This window comes from Periplaneta americana, chromosome 7, assembly GCF_040183065.1.
Source record: "Periplaneta americana isolate PAMFEO1 chromosome 7, P.americana_PAMFEO1_priV1, whole genome shotgun sequence".
NCBI classification, from domain to species: domain Eukaryota; kingdom Metazoa; phylum Arthropoda; class Insecta; order Blattodea; family Blattidae; genus Periplaneta; species Periplaneta americana.
This window is the reverse complement of record NC_091123.1, coordinates 148,329,760-148,352,419: the sequence shown is the minus strand read 5'-3', so window position 1 is coordinate 148,352,419 and position 22,660 is coordinate 148,329,760. Positions and strand designations below refer to the sequence as shown.

At 36.5% G+C, this 22,660-nt stretch overlaps 2 protein-coding genes across 2 annotated transcripts; one reads left to right on the top strand and one right to left on the bottom strand.

The window, feature by feature from the left end:
* The first annotated feature begins 1,502 nt into the window (after positions 1-1,502).
* On the top strand, positions 1,503-11,928 carry LOC138702737 (dynein regulatory complex protein 9-like). The gene is made up of 6 exons (XM_069830040.1): positions 1,503-2,331; positions 3,804-3,905; positions 4,467-4,707; positions 5,866-6,072; positions 8,944-9,075; positions 11,487-11,928. Exons 1-6 carry the CDS (start codon positions 1,781-1,783, stop codon positions 11,706-11,708), a joined length of 1,455 nt encoding a protein of 484 aa, XP_069686141.1. The 5' UTR covers positions 1,503-1,780; the 3' UTR covers positions 11,709-11,928.
* A 2,084-nt stretch (positions 11,929-14,012) lies between these two features.
* On the bottom strand, positions 14,013-22,309 carry Bcs1 (Bcs1 chaperone). The gene is made up of 6 exons (XM_069831553.1): positions 21,812-22,309; positions 20,987-21,126; positions 19,428-19,622; positions 18,880-19,113; positions 16,117-16,234; positions 14,013-14,446 (listed from the first exon to the last, which is right to left on the bottom strand). Exons 1-6 carry the CDS (start codon positions 22,132-22,134, stop codon positions 14,185-14,187), a joined length of 1,272 nt encoding a protein of 423 aa, XP_069687654.1. The 5' UTR covers positions 22,135-22,309; the 3' UTR covers positions 14,013-14,184.
* Between the last annotated feature and the right edge of the window lie 351 nt (positions 22,310-22,660).

Here is a 22,660-nt window from a genome sequence, read left to right as displayed (position 1 = left end):
AAATCATATGTGATGTGAAAGACACGTTCATATGAAATTTTGAAATTCTCTGACGTGAATTTGAGCCCAATTTGTCGATCCTCCAAAATAATGTCATGCACGGCATCAATGTTATCTAGGGTGGCCACAGAAATGGATCTCCTAACATGATGTTCATCTTTGATCTCCATTCTTTCTCTCCTAAATTCCTTAACCCAATTTTTATGGTGGTGTATGAAATAGAATGATTCCTCAATGTATCCACCAAATCCACCTAAATTTCCTTGCCAGACAACCATTTCAAAAATTGTACTTTATCATCAGCTGGTACTTAATTTTATCAAAATTGAATTTTTATCTCGCATAATTTCTTTAAAAACACACATTAATTATAGAATCGGCTAAACTTTTTATCACCGAATATGGGGTAACTGTTTAGTGCGTCTAAGGCTGGCTGCTGTGTGTCCAGAGAAATGATGTGCCTAATATGGGGGGGGGGGGAAATGTTTAGTGTGTTATTGACTGCTTACGCTTTTTGTTTATAACAAAGGTCCAAGGCTAACTATACTGTGTGTTTTTCTGGCTAATAACTTAATCACTGGGTCAGGTTTAAAAATTTTAGTAGGCTTGTAAAACAAGAGAACACCAAGCTTTGACACGTCACCAAACATCGTAAGATGGGAGATTACATAAAATGTTATTCTCTTGTTTTATAAATAGTCTAAGCCTGCTAATTTATAAACATAGTCCACTGAGTAAGTTATTTTTTTATTGTTTTTATACACAGGTTTCTTACAGCAGCGTTAAAGTTCCTATGTCCTACATCCAGAAAAAATATGGTATCATACTATATATCAATATCCCTTATGTGACACAGACTGTCTGCAAAAACTTTGAATAAAAGAAACGAAGTAGAGAAAGGTTATTAACAAATATACAAAGCTTGATATTTTTCCTGTCCACGTGCAAGGTGCAACATCTGCTTAAGAATTTTCCTTTCCTATCTTCTAAAAAAACGTAATGACTAATTCAAATCGATTATCATTAAAAATATTCGGTGACTAGTTCAAATCAGAGTCATGGTTGAACATAATTATTCATTCATATCAGAGCAATGAACATCAAATGAAGTAGCAACTCAAACTTATATATTCACATGTACATAGTGAGTGCTAAAGCATTGTTTTTGGGTACTCTTAACTGTGTGAAATATGTAGAAATATGGTGACATAATACGAATTATTGCATTTGAAATTTCTTTCAAAGATGGATTTTAGGTTATGCTGATGGAATAGCTAGGACATTATAAAACTGGTTATATGAACACCTTACTTCTTCTTGTCACTCATCTAATAGTATCAGTACTGGTATTGGCATATTTTTTTTTAATATTATAGCTCAAAATAAGAGATCAATAATAATAATAATAATAATAATAATAATAATAATAATAATGTTATTATTAGGTAATAATAAGAATACGCCTCAAAACTTATAAGATCTAGGTATATAAAAAAATCACATTGTTATTGATCTGATATTCAGCTGTTGCTGTATGATCAATAATGGTTGCCAAGCAACACAAATATTGTTAATGCAATTTGCATGTTATGTATCTACACTTATTTTGTATCAATATAGTTTTCTATTGGAATATACTGTATAAAAAACGTTTGCTATTTCTAATAAGTCATCTTCGTATTGAAACTCTTCAAGTAAGGTCTCTATCAAACTGACGTAGCTTATAATATGATCATTTATCAGAAGAGCTGGCTTTAAACCTTTTGTGAATTGTGTGAAAATGATTAAGTTCAGTGAAAATATAAGTAAAAGTGCAGATGACAAAGCACGTCAAGGATCTGTCTCTTTACCTGCTATTGCAGACAGTAGTAGAAAACGAAATGAAAGAGAACATTTTCAGGCAACATCTGACATGGTTACAAGAGCTGATAAAAGTGGTCAGTCGGAGAGAAAAATAGGTTTTCTTTCAGTACCTGGAATCAATGTAAAAGGATCTCAGATGCCAGGTAATTCTAGTTTGTCAGGAGGTGCAGATGATGGAGATTCAACAGATACTGAAGAGAAGCTCCCAAAGACGATGTCAGATATTGTTATGTTGGCAAAATCTGCGGTAGAGAGAGAGATGAAGCTGACAAAAGGACATTCTGCTAAAGATGTTCTGAAGACTCTTCCAACGCCCTCCGAAAATGTTATTGGTCAAATGTCCAAAATTGAGAGGATTGGTATTATAACCGTGCTAGAAGACTGCATTGATCAATTATACATCTTGGGGAAAACGAACAGTAAGCCCCATGTATCTCCAGAACTGAACTACAAAGACCTCAGGGAAAGGTACTTTTACATACAATTACTTAATATCTCAATATTATTATTCAAAATTAATAAATGAAGAGTCCACTGCAAGAATGATGGATGTCACTTTCTTGTCAAAAATGAACCAAGACTGTCAATGCAGAGCTTAAGACATATAGAATGTACATAGAGAGTTATATGCCATTAACACTGATAGTCATTGTCCAGTAATGATCAGAAAATCATAGTTAAGCTTTGAGCGCTAAGCATTTCAAACTTTCAATTGCTTCTCCTGCAAAATGTATTACAAATGACATCTATCATTCTTGCAGTGAACTCTTCAAATCTAAGAGACATTGCAAAGAGCAATAAATACTGGAAGTCGGTTTCATTGAGTAGCACTTATCTTAGAAGTAGAGAAATCAGAACAGTGTGAATATTCTGGTTAAAGTTTTTTTAAAATGGAGTCAAATTTAAAGTTCCATAAGTTTTAGTTAGAAATTAATATGTCCTTTTACTGATCCATTTTGAAGACAAATATTCTTCACAAAATTTAGTCCATATTGCTATTTATAAATAAAAATATTCATTTCTGAGAACAGCTACGTCTACATGACATTTTACACCTCGCGGGCTCAGAATGACAAGGTTCTATCTGACATTTTTAGCAAAATTGAGATTTTTGTTGCATTGAGTTCTGCTACTTCACAGCTATCTACCATATAAATTAGATGTTGATATCTCAATTATTTTGCGTGATAAAGTTATACGATGAAAGAGTAATGGAACGGAGAAAAATTCTCTCCGGCACCGGGATTTGAACCCGGGTTTTCAGCTCTACGTGCTGATGTTTCATCCACTAAGCCACACCAGATACCCATCCCGATTCTGTCCGACACCGGGATGGGTATCCGGTGTGGCTTAGTGGATAAAGCATCAGCACGTAGAGCTGAAAACCTGGGTTCAAATCTCAGTGCCGGAGAGAATTTTTCTCCGTTCCATTACTCTTTCATCGTATGATGATGCAGAATATGTGCATGGAAATATCATATGTACTTCGGTACATTAAAATAATATATGTGATAAAGTTAGTTTGAAAAGGTTTTTATTTGCATTGATTTTCTTTACAACAAAACTTTTAAAATGCTCTCCTGTAAAATTTACTAAACACTAGATAGAACATTGTCATTCTGAACCCTCGACTAACAGTTTGTAAAAAGAAATTGATTGATATAATACCTATATTTCTCGAAGTCTTCGGTTTTCATGCACATGATTCACAGTCGTCTTTAGGAATAATTTTCATTATTTTTATACTTTGTTATTGTACGAAATATTGAGAAAGTATTGGGACGTCAACAAAAACAGATTTCGAGATTTTGATTTATTACCATTTTTAATCTTCTTGGAGATTTTCCGTATTCCCTGTATTTCTTGTACGATATTTATAAATTGTGTTTGGAAACTGTAGTCTACTATTAACAATACTTGTGGTTCATTTTTACTTCTAGATTTGCAGACAGACTACGATTTCGAGTTGATGTGGAAGAAACAGAGCCAAACAAACAATTTCTTAACAAATCGAAGAAATTCAATAAACTTCAGGGCGACAGGTAAGTGAAGAGTGGCTAAGTCCGATTATTGAATTCAATACCAGCTACAGAAGTGCTGAGGTGAAGAACATCAACTGGACGAAGTTCAGCAATAAGAGACCAATCTCCAAAAACCTGTTTTCGAGATAGCCTACTGACCATTGAAATAAATATTGTTTTTATCAAACATTTTATGCAAGAAGTATTGTAACATTCATACTATTACAAAAAAAATACAAATAATACTAAAAAAAGGCTAACCAATTTTTAATAGGTAACAGACTAACAGCTGATTTAATACTGCAAAGCAAAATAAATGAATAGCCTACATTTTATGCAATAAACGAATTTTGCTTATAAATAGCATCAAAACGCAAATATTGCATTCTTGATTTTTTCCGAATTAAATAATCCCGCCAACAACAGATTTGTGCAAATATCTCAATTTTTTCAAATTGTCGGTTGGTCTATTGTTGCGTAACTCCGTCCAATGAAAGTACGGTATGTTAAGGACTTGGCTTGAAGGTAATGAAGTAAATGTCCTGCATTATGAAACTTTATTTAAAATGCATATCTTTGCAGAGCAACTCTTGAATTAGTCTTACGATTGACACTGGATGAATTAAAGATGAATAATTCCTTCACATCCTTGATACAAGTTAATAAAGCAGAAAGAAAGAAACGGGACGATGAGGCGGATCTTATAAGAGAACAGCAACAGAATCTTCAAGAAATGAACAGACTCCGAAATTCTCTGAAGAAGGAATTAAAGGAGGGCAATGAGAAATTAAATACAAAACATGAAGTTATCGCTCAACTCAAAGTAAGTATCGTTCGTCATTTTTGTAACACCCAGAATGGCTTTGAATTAAAACATATGTTTTCTCAAGGTACTCCCATTCCCCCTTTCATCCCACCAACACTCTCCACTTCCTCCCCATTTAATTCATAATCTGTAATTGTAAAATAGGCTGGAGATAATGTCTGAGGATAGTACAGGTTTTCAATGCTGATCTAGGTTCTGAGAACTTGGGGCTCCGGGCTCTGGGTTCGGACCCGTCAGTAGATGATGGGACCTTTCCTGTAGGGCCTAGGAAGGAAGACCAGCCTGTCAGCAAGCAGGGTGAGGTTGTAGCTTTATGTGGTTAACCAATCAACGAATCGCAGTGCAATGTAAATAAACCAATTGCCGGACCACAACGCTGAACCCTAAACACGAAAAACATCCCCATTGCTGTGATACATAACACATTTCAGTTGTAACCTGGCTACACTTCAGGCTTCACGTCACTCATGACGTAACGACAATCTAAGCACAACTAGCCTAATATCCTCATGCTGTGGTATAAATTCCTACTTTTACTGATAATAGATGTATATCAGCCAGAACCTCAATCAGGGGTAAATACTTTAGATCCAACAGAAATCCCTATCGGGAAAATTTTGATCTCTAGGAGATGAGAAATTTTACTCTCTGGGATACTCCCTCTTTCTTTTTTTTTTTTTAACTAATGGCAGGCATTTGACTTGCGTCATTCCCCCAAGCAACTCCATCTAGTGGGCGACATGCCCAAGCTTGCAGTTGTTTCAGCCTCCATGAAAGCATTGTCCTTAGTTCACCATGGGAGGCAAACTATGTAACAGTGTATGATGATGATTAGTGGAGAAACAAAGGAATACTGGTAGGAGAAACGGGAGTATCCCACAAAAACCTATCATCAAATACCGTCTTTGTCCAACACAAATTCCAGTTGAACCCGCAAGATTCGAACCTGGGTTACCAGCATAGAACGCCAGTGCTCTATTTGTTTGGCTAACAGTGTGCCACTTTCCATAACATAATTTTATATATTCCCTGCATCATTAAAATCATCATTATCTAGTTATAGAAAATTATATAAGTACAATACATACAATGGTTATGTTTAAACCAACAAGATAGTGTAAAGAGGCTGTTATAAGTGGACTTGTTGTCTGGCAGGATGAGATCCAGGATACGTTGTTCACCAACGACCTGAAGTACAAGTACATATCTCACTGGGAGCAGGCACGTGAAGAACAGAACACCCAGCGGCTTGCCCTCACAGAGAAGCATCTGGAGGACCGCTTCGTGGACCTCAAGGACCACATTAACATGGAGCTGCGCTGCCATACGGAAATAGAGGACTACATAAGAGAAGCCACCACAGTGAGTCGTAATCAGCCAGAGTGAATTATAATAGCAAGCAGAGTAATTGTTATCTCGTGCCTCCATGTTAAATAAACAATGAGTGCACTCATTAGAACCAGATACCCAGCTGCTGAGCCCATTAGCCTTGTGAACTAGAAGTTTATTAATCTTTTATTAATTTCCTCTGCAAAAAAATTTGTTTTACTATACAAATAAAAATTTATTTTATAAGTCTTTAATAAAAGCAGAAGGTGCAGAGTAGCCTGCCATTTTAATGTGTTATTGCAAATATGCATAGTATTGATAATAATTTATAATACTATTTTAAATTTAAATTTATACTGTGGGCAAACATAAGGACTTGGAGAGGTTTGGCCAAGAAGACAACAAGATTCATGGTGGTGAAGAACCAATGCCCTAAGAAGTAAGAACCAGTAGTGAAGTGTGACAAAACTTTTGGGCAAGCTGGGCTGAAGGCATAGTGATATAGGACATGCTTTACCTCGCTAAAAGGTAAGCGAAATGCGGAAACGCTCCTGTTTTTAATTAACTAAATTCTAACTTGATCTTGTCCCTTCTTCGAAAATGTTTGGGAAATCTCAGTTTACCCTGCCTACCCTGACACTTCACCACTGGACTAAGAACCCGTCGAAAAGCAAATGACAAATTTAAAAAATCTACTAATAAACATGATGGAAAAATATTGAGTCGATGGCCATCTTGACGCTGTCTTTATTTTTATTTGAAGGCCCATCCGCTATATGACCCCGGATACACTGCAGTCACTGATGTATTGTGCCTGTCCATTACTTTCTTTTCCTATTTTGTCCCAACTTACAAGACTATGATCTGCAGTGAGTGTCCACAAAGAGAGAAACAGCTGACAGGTGAATTGTTCCTGCTAACTTCTTATTCAAGGGTACGAGTAGGATTCTTTTATGTGCTGTAAATATAAGCAATGGGACTCCTGTCTTCACTTCCTTTTCGAAGGAAGACTTTTGATTTGTATTAATTATGACTGACAAATGACCTTTTCTCCCCCCTCTCCTCATTCCCCAGTTATAATGAAGGCACTGATAGGAATTTCTAACCGAAGTGTTGAGACTGGTAAACCATAGAATTTGGCTTCTCATCTTCCACAAATTAAACAAAAATACGAGGCGTGTCCAGAAAGTAAGTTTCCCTGGGGCCGTTTCCAGAAAGAAAACACAATTTCATGGAAAGATTTATTGGAACAGATACAGCAATATTGTTGAACTATTTTTCAACATATTCCCCACCGGAAATGGGACATTTGTCATATCGTGGGATTAACAGAAAGGTGCAGATAGCTATCATTAGGAGACAGATGTTCATGAAAAGTCATCTTCTTATTTTTCACATTAGGACAATGCGAATAGGTATCTCAGCTTCACCCATATGTGTCCTGTGTAACGATCCAGCAGAAATGAATGAAGACCACTTGAAGACCTGTGAAGCATTAAGATCAGAAGAAACTACAGTTCAAAAGTATTGGAAAGCACGACTGTAATGGCTTCATTGCCAAATGCAAGGCACTAGACAACAACAACAACATTAGGACAATGCCTGTTAATATAGAAATCCTTTCTATGTTAATATCAACGTAAAAAAGTAATTTCTTACATTGCATTTTTTGACGTTTTTGAACTAATAGGTCATTTTTATATTTTTTCGGCATTTTTTGGTTATTTTTAATACTTTGAAAAACTTTTGGAATGGATTTTATTTTCTTCTTTACCAATAGGTTTGTTAAATCATTTTCTAACCAAATAGGTCAGTAGTAATTACCTACTGAATATGTAAATAACAGTTAAGTTTCAGTTTTATAGTTTGGAACAGACTCTAAAGTCCATCCCTCATTCCACTAAAGGCTTCACTTCACACAATGGAAGTAATATAAAATGCTTGACAACAGCTTAGTTTAAGTGAGAACTTTGACTGCTACTGATCTTTTGTCGGTACGAGGGTGTATTTAGAATTTATGTTTGGAAGGGGGAAACTTTCACCATGTCCTGGACAGGATGTGGTTTGGAAGGGATGTTTACTGTAGTAGACACTACTTTTAACACAAAGATTGCAAGAATGCACGCTGCGCCCACAATTTGTTTTGTAATGACTTTATTGTCAAACGCCTGGCATTAGAAAACAACAACAATTTGTTTTGTCATTCACACACCCTCATCTGGAAGATCTGGTAACAAAAGTGAAGTGCAGAAGGAGGAGACAGAGAATGAAGGCACTGACATGGACCACCCCTGATTGAAACACATTGTAAACCCTCACTAAAACCTATAGTTTTCCCTTAAACCTTCATTTTGTTGCATGTTTTTTTCCTTTATCTTAGCCAAATTCCAGGAAGTTGCCTCCTCTCTTCGAAATTTGCAGGGCAGTCAATGAAACAAGGTTACTAATTTTTAAGAAGTTGTGGTGCGAGTATGGTGAATAAATTTAATTGTCATTTCCTTTTAACTTCATGTTATTTTAATGATCATTTTAAGTAGATTTTTAGGTCATCAACATCCGCCCCCTAGCTATCACACATTGGTTCTGATCCCAGGTGCCAGACTTCTACGATACAGGGATACAAAAGTTGATTCCAAGGTATGACAAATGTCTCAATTCCGGTGAGGAATATGTTAAAAAATAGCTCAACAACTGCTGTTTCTGTTCCAATAAATTTTTCCATGAAATTGTGTTCTGTACACGGCCTCAGGGAAACTTACTTTCTGGACGGCCCTCGTAATTTCGAAGAACGCACTGCATTACAGCACTTCTGTCATGTCAGCATTTTACTATGCAGGACGTCTTATTGCCTGCCACGTCAATTAATGTAAATGGAGGAGTAATTACACTTTTACATTTTTTCAGAGTCTGGAAGAGCAAATACAACAATGGATGGAGAAGTACGAGAATGAAATGGAGCAGAGGGACAATGAATTGCAGAAGCTGAGAGATCAGCGTGCAGCAGAATACACAAAACTTGAAGAATTAGCTCTGCTGGTAAGTATGACTGCCTTGCCAATAAGCATAACAACACAACATTGATCTGTACATAAAAGGGGAGAATATGATTCTTACACAGTGAAGATCATACACGGATTTCATTTTCCGTCAGAAGTTGGCTCTCTTGGTAGGCCTACGTGATGGGAAATGTGATAATATAATCTCAATTGTATTCGAAAACTATAACAATTTGATAAAAATGCACATAAAATGCGATAAAGGTTAAAAAAAAGTGATAGGGGATTTATGAAAATCCCAATGATTGTGTTAAATGTCTATTCTCAAATGAGAGTAACAAAATACAATATATATGTAAGATGAAAGAGAAGTGGAAGAGAGAAAAATTCTCTCCGGCACCAGGATTTCAACCCGGGTTTTCAGCTCCACATGCTAAGCCACACTGGATTCCCATCCCAATGTCGGATCGAATCCTCTCAGTTTAAGTTCCACCTCTTGGGTTCCCTCTAGTGGCCTACCCTCTGCACTACGTCATAGATGTAACCTATGACAGTAGGACAATGTCCACATATGTGCGGAGGTGCACTCTTGATGAGTGACTAATTGGCCGGGATCCGACAGAATAAGCGCCGTCTTAAATCACTAAGTGATATATAATATATATAGGTACTTTAAAAATGTAGTATCTTCATTTACGTCATGCGCTGTGGTCTAAGGCATCCTGCCTAGGACTCGCATTACGGAATGCGCGTTGGTTCGAATCCTCATGGGGGAAGAAATTTTCTCATGAAATTTCGGCCAGTGTATGGGACTGGTGCCCACCCAGCATCGTGATGCATTTGGGAAGCTACGATAGGTAGCGAAATCTGGTTTCGCAAACCAGCTATAACGACTGGGAGACTCATCGTGCTAATCACACGATACCTCCATTCTGGTTGGATGATCGTCCACCTCTGCTTCGGCATGTGGCCGTGAGACCAGCAGCCGGCTGGTCGGACTTGGCCCTTTGTGGGCTGTAGCGCCACGGATTATTATTATCTTCATTTACTTATGGCTTTTAGAAAATCCAGACTTTCATTGCCATCTTCACATAAGCCCACCACTAGTCCCTATCCTGTGCAAGATTAATCCACTCCCTACCATCATATCCCACCTCCCTCAAATCCATTTTAATATTATCCTCTCATCTTTCATCTCCCCTTAATGTATCCCTAACGTAATTGAATCGTATAATGAACAAAAATGAATCAGCTTCCCAAAAATCAATTGTAGTCTACATTTAAAAATAAAATAAACAAACATAATACAAAAATACATAAATATCTATAGGATCTCACTAACATGTGCCATCGTGTTGTTTTCAATAAGCACTGAAAAGCAAGCAATCGTACATTTGTATTACCAGTGTTCTTATTTGCCCCGCCTCCCCTCTTGCAGCGAAAGAGGGGAATAGTACAGACGCTCACGAGCATGACTGTTTCCACTGTGAGGGAAGTACACATCGTGAGCTGATGCAAACATGACTGATATAGATGGTGCCAAAATATAGCAACAGAATATTTAATAAAAGTGACAATGTCATCTTGTAACTGTTTACTTAATTTATATTTTTCTCTCCAGCTAACCAATAACTTAGGAATGGTACCTCTAGCTCCGAGAATGAGACCTATTTAACTATAATTAGTTTCAAGATGTAAGACTCTAGGCTCATAGATATTTTGTTTTTCCATATGTGTGAGTACGTTTTCTGAGTAGGGGAGTGGTGGGTACAGTGAGAGACAAAATATTAATTATTAAAACGGGATAAAGAAGATGGGCGTGAAGTGGTTTGGTTTTAGTGCCAACATACTGCAAATGACTTCGGGTCTTTCTTAATTATAATCTCCACCGAAGCCAGGAATCGACGATCAGTCATACAGAATAGCTGTACGTAACAATCCCAACAATAGGTTTTTTTTTCTCCTCTCTCCTTCCTTCCACCTGAAGACGAAGGGAGAACCACCCTTCGAAACGTTGTGTCTTAATTTTGTGATTGTGACAACCAGCAATGGAAAAAGTCCAAACCCTTCACCTAAACATTAACAATCCACCATTGCTTTCCAACCCCTCATTTAGATTAGAATTATCTTTTCATCACTCACCTTTATAACTAGAATCAAATCGAGTATAAAAATACTGTTACTTTACTCATACAACATACAACTCCACTGTAACCAACATCTCAACATCAAAATTTACCATCTAATAAAAAAGTCTCACTGTTCTCCCTGTCTTACTGTACCCACTTCTCCCCTATTTAAAATTTCTACTGATTACTATTGCCTGATGCCAAACTCAGTTCAAAAAAGTACAAAGACAAAGTTAGATCAGAAAAAATAAGAAATGAAAAGCATAACAATTTGAAAGCTATTGCTGAGAAATGTTTCAGTTGAATAATTATAACTTTTCAGTATCAACAACGTCAGGATGAGATGAAAGCCTACTTGGCTTACAAGGAGGAACAAGCCGCCAAGGCTGCCCATCAGGCCTATCTCAATCGCATGGCCACCTGCATCCAAGCCTGGTGGAGAGGCACCATGGTGCGCAGGGGCCTTGGACCTTACAAGAAGACCAAGAAGGGCAAAGACAAGAAAGGGAAGGGAAAAGGCAAAGGGGGCTCAAAAAAGAAATAGCAAGCAATGATTTGTAGTATTTCTTATATACATATATTTGTAACTCTTTAATTTCTATCTGTTTTAATGTAAAATCATTCTTGAATATCTGTTTGTAATGCATATTTACATGTATTTATTTTCTAAGGACGTCAATAATCTGATTTATATTTGTATATGAATTTAATATTGTCTTAATTTTGTAATTATTTTCATTTATAGAACTATGCAATGTATGTACTTTATAGACTTTTGGATTGAAAATAAAACAGATGACATTATAGTAACAAAGGGCAATATGGCAAATAAAGGTAGGTGCTCACTTATCGGAACAGATTCGTTTGGCACATTCAGATTTTTATTCTTTGCATTATTTTAAATGGAGCATCGTCTCTGTCCGTATGAACGGATTCCATCCAGAATTCTGACCAAAGAATTCTAAACGAATTTCCGTAAGGGCCAAGATCGAAATAAAGAATGTCATGAAAATTGTATCGATTGCAAGGCCTCCAATCGCTGTGATATTGAAGGTATAAATTAAATGGATAATGCGAAGCTTATTTTGTTAGACCAAACCATCAAATTAAAATTATAGCAATGTAATGTGCAAAAAGAACATATGGAATGAGATTGGAGAAATATTGAATGAACTGGGTATATCTTCATAGTTTATTTAAGTTACAGACCTATTCATTTTATTTCCATGTTCAGTTCAGAACACTACAATAAAATAATGTGTTCTAGTGGTAAATTACAACACTATTTGATTATTCATTCGGAACTGCAGACACGTGAGCAATATTATAATAAAAACCAGAACATGCTAAACGAATATTTTCTGGTAAGTGAGCGTCTACCTCATATCAAACACCTCTTCTCTTTGTATCATCCTAATATCTCAAATACTTAATGTACTTTAAGAATTACTAACGGGTTTCATTATAAAACTTAGGGCATAACTTTACAAAGCATCAGAGAGGTTGTGGTTACAAATATCTCTATGTAGATTTTTTACAGTTTCAGAGTATGAACGAAACAGTATTAGTAAAATTCAAAGTTTAAAATATACAGAATATGCAAGTTAGAGACAAATATCACTGGAAATATTAAAACTTAAAAACTTCAGCAATGAGACATGTTAATGAAACCACGCAACGATAAGATTCTAGTCATCACATGAAACATTTGCATACATTAAAATCTACTGTTAATAAAACGATTTAACGTCTTTCATCTAATAATATCAATATTATTCGTGCTACTTTCGTAATGTCTTATTTTGTTCCCAATGGACTGAGTTTTCACTGTGGAAAAATTTCAGAACAAGTGTTGTAATACTTTGAGAAAAATGTACCTAGAATTTTAAAATTCAGCTCTTAGGCGAAGAAGTAATCATAAACATACAAAATGACGTTTGTGCATTACACTCGTAGTATTTAATTTTAAGACACTTTCAATCGTAAAGATTTTGATGCGTAGGCGTCCTTGGGAAATAATAACCAAACACGACAGAATTTCTCATATAGACAGTCCTCTTTCACTGACGCCATTTTCTAGCCTAGGCCGGTATTCCAAACCCACGCAGCCAGCAAATCAGTTGTCGCGAGCACACCGTGTTAAGCCGTCGCAAGGCGTTATAAAGCAAAACGTCGCATCGCATCTGATTCTGTGTTCACCCGGCCTAAGTGTATAATCAAACAGGCTCTAGGATCCTGGAGTTCTGCACCAGTCATGAGACAAGCTACATTCCTTATTGGAGAACCAAAACCTGGCTCAACGCCTGGCCTTGGAAAGGAGAATTTTAAAATGGGTAACCAAACTTTTCATCAAACACTGCCATCTAAATAAGTACCGACATATATTGGGCCTTAGTGATGACCCAATTTGTAGGAAATGTTGGATGGAGGCTTAGTCATCACCTCACATTTTGCTGGACTGCCAGGTCTAAGCCAGACCAGGCATCATTATCTCAGGGAACACGTGCTGTCTCCTGAGGAATTTCAGGAAATTAAATCCAGTAACAATGCAAGGCTGATATTACATTACAGTCTTCTGGGTTGGTTTCGAGTTTATGGGGTGATAATGGACCATTTGTACCTTAATGCTAGTTAAAGGCAATATCCTTAATTTAAAAGAAAAAGAATCGTATAATTGAAATAATGTAATTTCAAAGCCCAATAAGACTTAGCATTCAAAGCAACTCTAAATAAATAATGAATAACAGAGGAATTATAAAAACACTGTTTTTAACATGCTCCATACTTTAGAAGAATCATCAAAACTTACTGAATAGGAAGAATTATACATAAATAGAATATAACAACATTTAGGGTTATTAAATATTTTATTTGTCCGAATGTTCACAATTACATAAAATTAGATATATTAAATACAGGAAAACAAAATATGTTTACCGTTGTATAGTTTACGGACTTAAGTTTACTAGTACAGAGCTATAAAAAAAGTAACAAAGGCGACTATAATACAGATTAACATTTTAAGATAATGTCCATATTTTGTCGACATTCTTGAGAACATCATCTTCATTTTCCTTATGGAACATAAAGTAGCCCTGAACTTGTGCAGGACTAATAGGTCTGTCGAACTTAAGCACAGAGTCTGCGAATGATGATGCAAGAGAAGCTGATTCATCACCACGGTAGAAACGAAGGAACATCAGCTCCAACTGTTCACGACTACAGTAGCCAATGTACTCCTTCACATCAACTCGACCTGGTCGGATGAGGGCTGGATCTAGTCTTTTAAAAATAAATCACAAAACAGAATTACAGCATAGTACATTCAATGAAATAAATACCATACTTAAGGCGGCCGGGAAGCTCAGTTGGTAGAGCAGCTGGCTACGGACTGGAAGGTCCGGGGTTCGATCCCAGGTGATGACAGGATTTTTTCTCGTTGCCAAACTTTCAGAACGGCCCCGAGGTTCACTCAGCCTCCTATAAAAAAAATTGAGTACCGGGTCTTTCCCGGGAGTAAAAGGGGGTCAGAGCGTGGTACCACCTCATTCTAGTGCCGAGATCATGGCAAGCATTGGGCTCTACCTCCATGCCCCTCAAGTGCCTTCATTGCATGTTACAGGGATACTTTACCTTTTTTTTACTTAAGACATACAAACGTAAAATCACTACTTACAGTTAGGGTTGTGAAATTATAGCATTAATTCTTTGTATTTATAGCAAAAAAAAGTAAAAAAAAATAGCATTTCATAGCATTAATTATTTAAAGAAATAGCATTTATTAGCTGAAACTTGTTTTGCTATTTTAAATATTTGAGAGGGGTAAATGAATAAATGGTAATGAACATACCTGATCAACACTACAATGTTCAGTTAAATAACTATAGTTTCAATTATGTTGCCAAAAAAGATAAAAACAAAGCCATGAAACTGAAAAAAAAAAAAATGTGCATAGTTGTATACTGAGATGATCAATTTTACTCTAACAGTATCACACTGAACGAACGTTCACTTTAAATTAAAAAGCAACCGGCAATTTTTGTAACTTAAAAATCAACAATCGCAATATTACAAATGGATGGTGCCTCCCTTCAGCCCTGCCCGAGAACGATATTCATGTCCATGTCAGAGAGTATCAGAGTTTTAGTTTTGGTTCACATGCTCTGTAGCAGACGAAAGCAAAGATCAATATTGCACTTGTGAGGTTCACAAAACCAAAGTTCCTGGCTATGTCTTGAAAAACTAAACAAAATAAAAAAAAATTTACTCAAACTGAAATTAAAAAAATATTAAGCATTCTTTGAAATCGTTCGTATTTATCTGAAAATACAATTTATCGTGGTAATATCCACTTATACTATTAATTTGCATTAATGAAACTGGCTTCAAAATGTACAATTGTCATGACATTTTTTTTCTTTTCTTTTTTAATTAATGCTGGGTACTTGACTGTTCGTCGTTCACCCACATGAAGCCAGTTCTGTAGACGAATTTACTGACAGAGTCATTATCAAGCCATAGAAAGATGGTCTACGCTACACAAAGATAAGATGAGATGATGATTTATTGGGATACCACAAGGGAACTAGAGTTTCCAGAAAAAAGAGGCATTTCTCTCTTGTCATATAATTGGTGTTAAAAATGGTAGCATGATCTGTGAAGACAAATGTAAATTCATCACTCCATCAGTGAAGAAATCTGCTACTCAACTGCATTTTATATCAACCTCAAATTAACACATGAACCTTCCAAAATATCTGCACTTGAGAAGCAGAGAGGATAACATTAAAGAGTCTGTTACAACATTTAAAATTGGTGAATAAAAATTATGGCACTTTCTTTTGAAATGAATCTCACTGAAAATGATACTCACTGTTCAAACAACGAATCTTCAACTAATGCAATGTTGGTACTTCTGCTTAGTTTTACTTTGATTCACTTGAAATGCTCACCTGTCTATGTAATTGGTTGTCATAAACAGAATTCTAGCCTCTGTAGAAGCGACACCATCTAAACAGTTCAAAAGGCCACTGAAAGTGACTCTGTTTAAGCCTTCATATGCAGCCTTTGCTGAAAAAAATTCAAAACGAAATGCTGATGTAGAAGCGAGTATCATGATAGGTCAAGAAGGACTTCACCTACTTCCTGACTTATATTTAAGTGTGTAAATATATATAATAATAATAATAATTACAGCAACAACAACATAATATGTGAATCACCTATGCAAATCAGCAAGTGTCTCCAAGATTCACTCATAAACAGGCAAGTAGTTTTATACAGTTGTTTAGTCAACTGTCTGACGACAGGTTGTAACCTCATACGTGACGCCAATAAGGCATCACTCATGAGGCAACTAAGCCAGGTGATAGTGGGGTAGGACAGCCAGTTTCTTTCCCTTTCCATTGCATACATCGCTGACTAGTAACATATTACACTAGTCAGACTTCAGATGTATACAAATAATTGTTCTTCCTCTGACACATATTGTCAAGTGAGATGTACTGCCTGATAATAGATATACATATCAGCCAGAACCTCAATCAGAGCTCTTTTATGTGTATTTATTTATTTATTTAATCTAACAGGATTAAGGCCATAAGGGCTTTCTCTTCCATCCTACGAGACAGCACACATAAATACAAAAATAATACAAATTAAATTAAAGTCCTATAGACCGTCAACAGGGTCAAAGAACACTACAGAGCAGTATGTACTTAATAAAATGTTGTATAATGCACAAACTTTTTCAATTTGGAAAATAGATTCAGTCCCTTGCAATTCCGCTTTGAACAAGTTTTATTATACCTACATATATTTTAATAACAAATTGTAATTAAGAAAAAAGAATGAGGACGAATATTGCTGCAATGGAAATCAACAGTCAAGTATTTTAAAATTCAGTTTCTTTAACAGATTTCCGTGTTTATATTTGTTCCATCTATTCTTCACTTATTCAATTCTGTGGGACAAGCTTTAAAGAGGAAAAACAATTACTTTCTGTCCAAGACAGAAATTCGTTCAAGTTTCAAATTTCTCTTCCTTGACCAACACTTTAAAAATAAATATTGACACAGTGAAGTAGAAACTCGTAATGACATAACTTCCTTCACTTCATACAGAAAATTAACTAAAATAATACAAAATTTGAACACAACTAATAATGTATTATTATAGCAATAAATCAGTATAAAAATTATTAAAATGACTACTGAAGCTTTCCTGGAGACGTGATGATTCGAAACTTTCTTAGGCTTCTAGCCAGGTAAAAAGGTGGTGATACACCAACATTTCGAGGATGTTCATCTTCCTTGTCTTCAGGGTAAACTGGTGACTAAGAGGTATCGTGTTGCTTATTTATAGTGCCAGCTAAGGAGCTAGGCGCTGATTGGCTTATCGTGTTCCAGGCGTTGCGAACCGTGATGTGGACATGGCCAGCATGTTCTCTTGTACTGTATGGGGCTGAGTGATCACAGGCATCTCGGAAGGTCTGGTGGACGTGTTCTCCAGTGCCCTCTGTTGAAGACGGGCTGCTCTATGCGTGTTGAGATCACTGGTGTCCAGGGAGCGCTGAGTCTTGATTCTGATTAATGCTTTCAGATGCAATGGCCAGGCTCCTCCCCCTGACACTATAAATAAGCAGCACTAGTTTACCCTGAAGACGAGGAAGATGAACATCCTCGAAACGTCGGTGTATCACCAACTTTTTACATGGCTAGAAGCCCGAGAAAGTTTCGAAGCAAAAATGATTATTTTTTACCAATGGCAGGTAATGTCTTCACCTGACATAATTAGGAACATTAACTCCAGACGTTTGAGATGGGCAGGGCATGTAGCACGTATGGGCGAATCCAGAAATGCATATAGAGTGTTAGTTGGAGGCCGGAGGGAAAAAGACCATTAGGGAGGCCGAGACGTAGATGGGAAGATAATATTAAAATGGATTTGAGGGAGATGGAATATGATGATAGAGAATGGATTAATCTTGCTCAGGATAGGGACCAATGGCGGGCTTATGTGAGGGTGGCAATTAACCTCCGGGATACTTAAAAACCAATAAGTAAGTAAGTAAGTAAGTAAGTAATGGCAGGTACTAGCAAATTAAAAGAAGCTTAAAAATACTAAATATAAAACCATAACTAACAAATAAAGCATAAATCTACTGTTACTAGTAGCAAAAACCGTAATATTAACAATAAACAATAGGAAATCAACTATTATATTGAACTATTAAAAGTTTAACGATATTTTTTGTTGTTTTCATTGGTATCTGGATACTATTCTAATTACTCCTAAATATGCAGTGTTCTTCAAGCTCATGGAAACAGAAATTATCATTAGAGGGGTCCAATTATTAACTCTCTTTACAAATAAATATTGACATAGTAAAGCAGAGACATTGTAATGATAACGTCCTCCATTTCATACAGAAAATTGACATAAAACCATAACTGACAATTAAATAAAGCATAAATCTACTGCTACTAGTAGCAAACACCGTAATATTAACAGTGAATAATAAGAAATCAACAATTTTACTTAACTATTCAAGTTTAATGATATTTTTTGTTGTTTGCTTTGATACCTGGATACTATTCCAATATTAAGTGTGTAGTGTTCTTCACTCATACCAACACTTCATACTCATACCAACAAAAATTACATTTAAAATGGCTTGATTATTAAAAAGTATTACATAAAAAGACACAACTTACTCTGAGCATTGTCTTCTCTGCTGATGAAGGCTGCATCCACGTCCTCCAAGAGAATGATGCTCTGCTGAGGTGCCACACTCAGCAGATGGTTGAGTCTGTCGTCCGACAGACCTCTCTCACTCAGATTGAGCACGCAAATGCCAAACTCCAGTTCGCCAGCCAGTGCTGTGATAAAGGATGACTTGCCACAACCTGGAGGGCCATGCAGCAAGTACCCTCGGCGATATGGGATCCCTTTGTCATGGATGTTACAGATGAGTTAATATTCTTCATTTTTCCAGTTTCAAAACAACTGTGACATTTCTAAGTCAAAATATTCACTTCAATTGTAAAATTGGTAATTGTTATTAACCGAATCTATTTAAAATAAATGGCAAAAAGAATATAGTAGAGTAAAAAGTTCCTTAATAACCAGTACCAGTACCCAGAGTTGAGGTATGATCAATACAGAGCTACACTAAAAAATAATTACAAAAGCATGGCACAAAATATGCAAAGTACAGTGGGATTAACCTTCAATATTACTACTTTAAACTACATAAATTTACCTCTGTCCCTGTACCAGCCTGGGTTTGCTATGAACTCCTTAACATCATTCAATATCCTCTCTGCAACACCGGTGTCGAGGACCACTGAAGAGATGGGTCGTCGATTTCGAGGGTGACCAAATGGACGCCATTCTGATCCCATTGCTGTGTACATGATGGTTTTGCCTTCATGTTTCTTTAGTGCCATCTGCCTAGCTGGACAGAAATTAAGAATAAGCAACAACCTGACATACAGCTATAAAAAAATGGAACATGCGAAATGGATAGAGACAATAAGAAATGAAGCCATGCTAGAGAGAGTGACTAAAGAATAATGTTGAAACTGATCACGAAGAGAAAAGAAATTGGCTAATTCACTGACTAAGGAGAAACTGCCTACAGCTGAAGAATGCACTGGAAAGAACAGTGAACGGGAAGAAAGTTCAGGACAGAAGATATCACATGATCGACAACATTAAGATATATTATGGATTGTATAAGGAGACTAAGAGGAAGGCAAAAAAAAAGGGAAGATTGGAGAATGCTGAGTTTGCAATGAAGGACCTGCCCTTGGGCCGAGAACTATGAATGAATGAATCTGATGTAAAAATATAACTGTGCGTAGTCTCAGAGGAAGTTTTCGATATGAGCTCATTAACAGTTCCCCCATTAGTAAAAGAACTACGTTTCTGCATATACACAAAAAATATACAAATCTACAGTGACAATTTAGAAAGTTGTGTACATTCAATAGGTCAAATGCAAAGTGGTTGAGTAAAAGAGCCCTGCAGTGACTGAGTGCCCAGACCTTTGGTCTGTCATGCAGGCAGTCCAGGTTCAAGTCTTGGTGTGGCCTGATCAAAAATCCATAGTGACACTTTATGACAGATAAGATCGTAGTTGGGGTTTTTTCTCGGAGTTCTCCCATTCCTCATATTAGGCATCAACATCATTCCGTCGGATCGCCAATCTCCATTCTGTCATCATTTCATGACATTCTCCACACTCTGTACACCCGAGGGGGCCGATCTAGGGACGTGTGGGGTTGCTTGCTTGAAACCTGGATATGCAGTGAACTTTAGTCAACAGGTATGGGCTGTGAAAAAGCCTAGCTCCAGGGTAAGTGCAATATATTTTATAGACTGCAGTCCTTACGAAATTCAATTCAATATTTCATAGGGACTAATGAATAAATCTCTGAACAAAGGATGAGAACATTTCTAGGGTATGATTCTGATTCAAGGTTTCAGACTGCAGTCCACAAGTGAGGATACAGAGCTCACCAAAGTGCTGTTTCAAGAAGTGTTAAGGTCGTAGCACAAATAAAAATGGAAAAGATTTACACCTGAATAAAACTTCCCTCAAATTGTGACACACGTCCAAAGCTAAGGGCATTTCCGAATTCTTCTTCTTCAAGCAGGCTGTGGTAACCATCTAAGTACGCAAAAAATTAAGATCCTTCATAGATTAAACTAAAGAAATCAAAAATAGAAGCTCAAGGAAAACGAATGATTTCACTGTCAACTATCTGGCATTAGGCAACACAAATTCTTAATACAACAAACATGGCGCACACGCACCTTCCTCTAGTATATTGAAGTACATTTCCTTGTTTCTCCCAAACGCCGTGAGGGTGACAGTCTCCCATGGCACTCCCATGTGCAGGTCCAAGGTTTGCTTCTCCCTTGTGCGCTCCACACGGATCCAAGTTCCCCCATACCTGCAAATACAGAATGAAAACACTACTGAAGTCGACAAGGCAGGTTACATCGCGCTAATATTAAATAGTAAGTCATTCAGAAAGTCAGTTACAATAAAACTGTCTTAAGTGCAAAAAATTCAAAACAGATTTTATTTTTTGGAGCCTCAGGGTGTATGAAAGGACAATGGAAAGCCATATTGAACGAAATACTAGTAGAACAGTGATATTAACCTCATTCAGTGATACAAGTGTTTCTTATTTCAACATTTCATATATGCAATACGTATTTCCGTACAATTTACGCTACCAAAGGTAGGCATGATTTATTCACCTAATTGTTTTCGAGTCGAGTTATATGTACCAACAAAAAAACAAAAAAACAAAAATTGAGGAGCAACGCAAATTTGGAACCGAAAATCCACTACTTCCTCTTCAATCTTATTGCCTAAACAATCACACAATCTCAAGTGGCATTCTGAGCACCGTGTTTGCAAATGAATAACTCTTAAAACGCATTCCCTCCAATCGTACGTTGCAACATTGCTAACGTATGAATTCATTCCACGGTACTTCGATTCCGAATTCCCCTGGACCTTAAATACGTTTATACGAATTGCGGTGCGCACTCAATTCAAAAATTTTTCACTAAAAATTTGCCTTCCTATGGTAGCGCTCTTGTACAGAATTATCATGCAATATTTACCTGAAGAAGTGTGTTCCCACGCTAGGAATAAAGTCATATTTAGTTTTTATTCGACCGGTGTCTTTTTGTTCAAAACTTGTTTCAACACTAAGATGTTGTGTTTGGCGAGCTCCCTTCTCTGTAATCCATTGGAGTAGCCATTGATAGCTTTTATCACGACATGGCACTTCTAATGTGATCATGTAGTGCCGCCTAAAAAATATAAGTGAACCCTGCAGACCCTTTCTTAGGATAGCTGCTCCAGCTCCAATGCCGAATAACCCAAATCCAGCACCAAAATAAGGGTTATCGGATAACGACGATAAATAGTCTATTAACGTCATCTCAGAGTCCTGTGTCGTAACAATTGCTCATACGAAATAACGTTCAACGAAAAACAAGTACTCCAACACAACATGAAACAGACGTACGGTAACAGTATTATTATATTCTTAAAACTTTACAGACTCTTACAAATTTCAATAGGCAGCGCCATATTGAATTTCGGTGGATCAGCAGGACAACCAACACTCGAGAAAGAAAGTTGAAGACATTTTAACAAAATATTCTAATATGCACAAAATAACTGGCATTAAATTTATTATATAATTATTTATTTTAGAGCTTTTGTGATAATTGTATTAAATTACATAATTCTACTCTATATATATATATATATATATTAAAACACTCTACTCTGTCAAATGCCAAATGGTTGGCACTGATATACGAACGGTGGCGCTTTTGTACGTGTACAGTACGTTGCATAGTGAACTTAATCCAGGCTATGGCAATGAAGATAATGGCATGTGAATTTATGATGGCGAAATGAGTCCGAGATCAAACGTTGAAAATTACCCAGTAATTCTG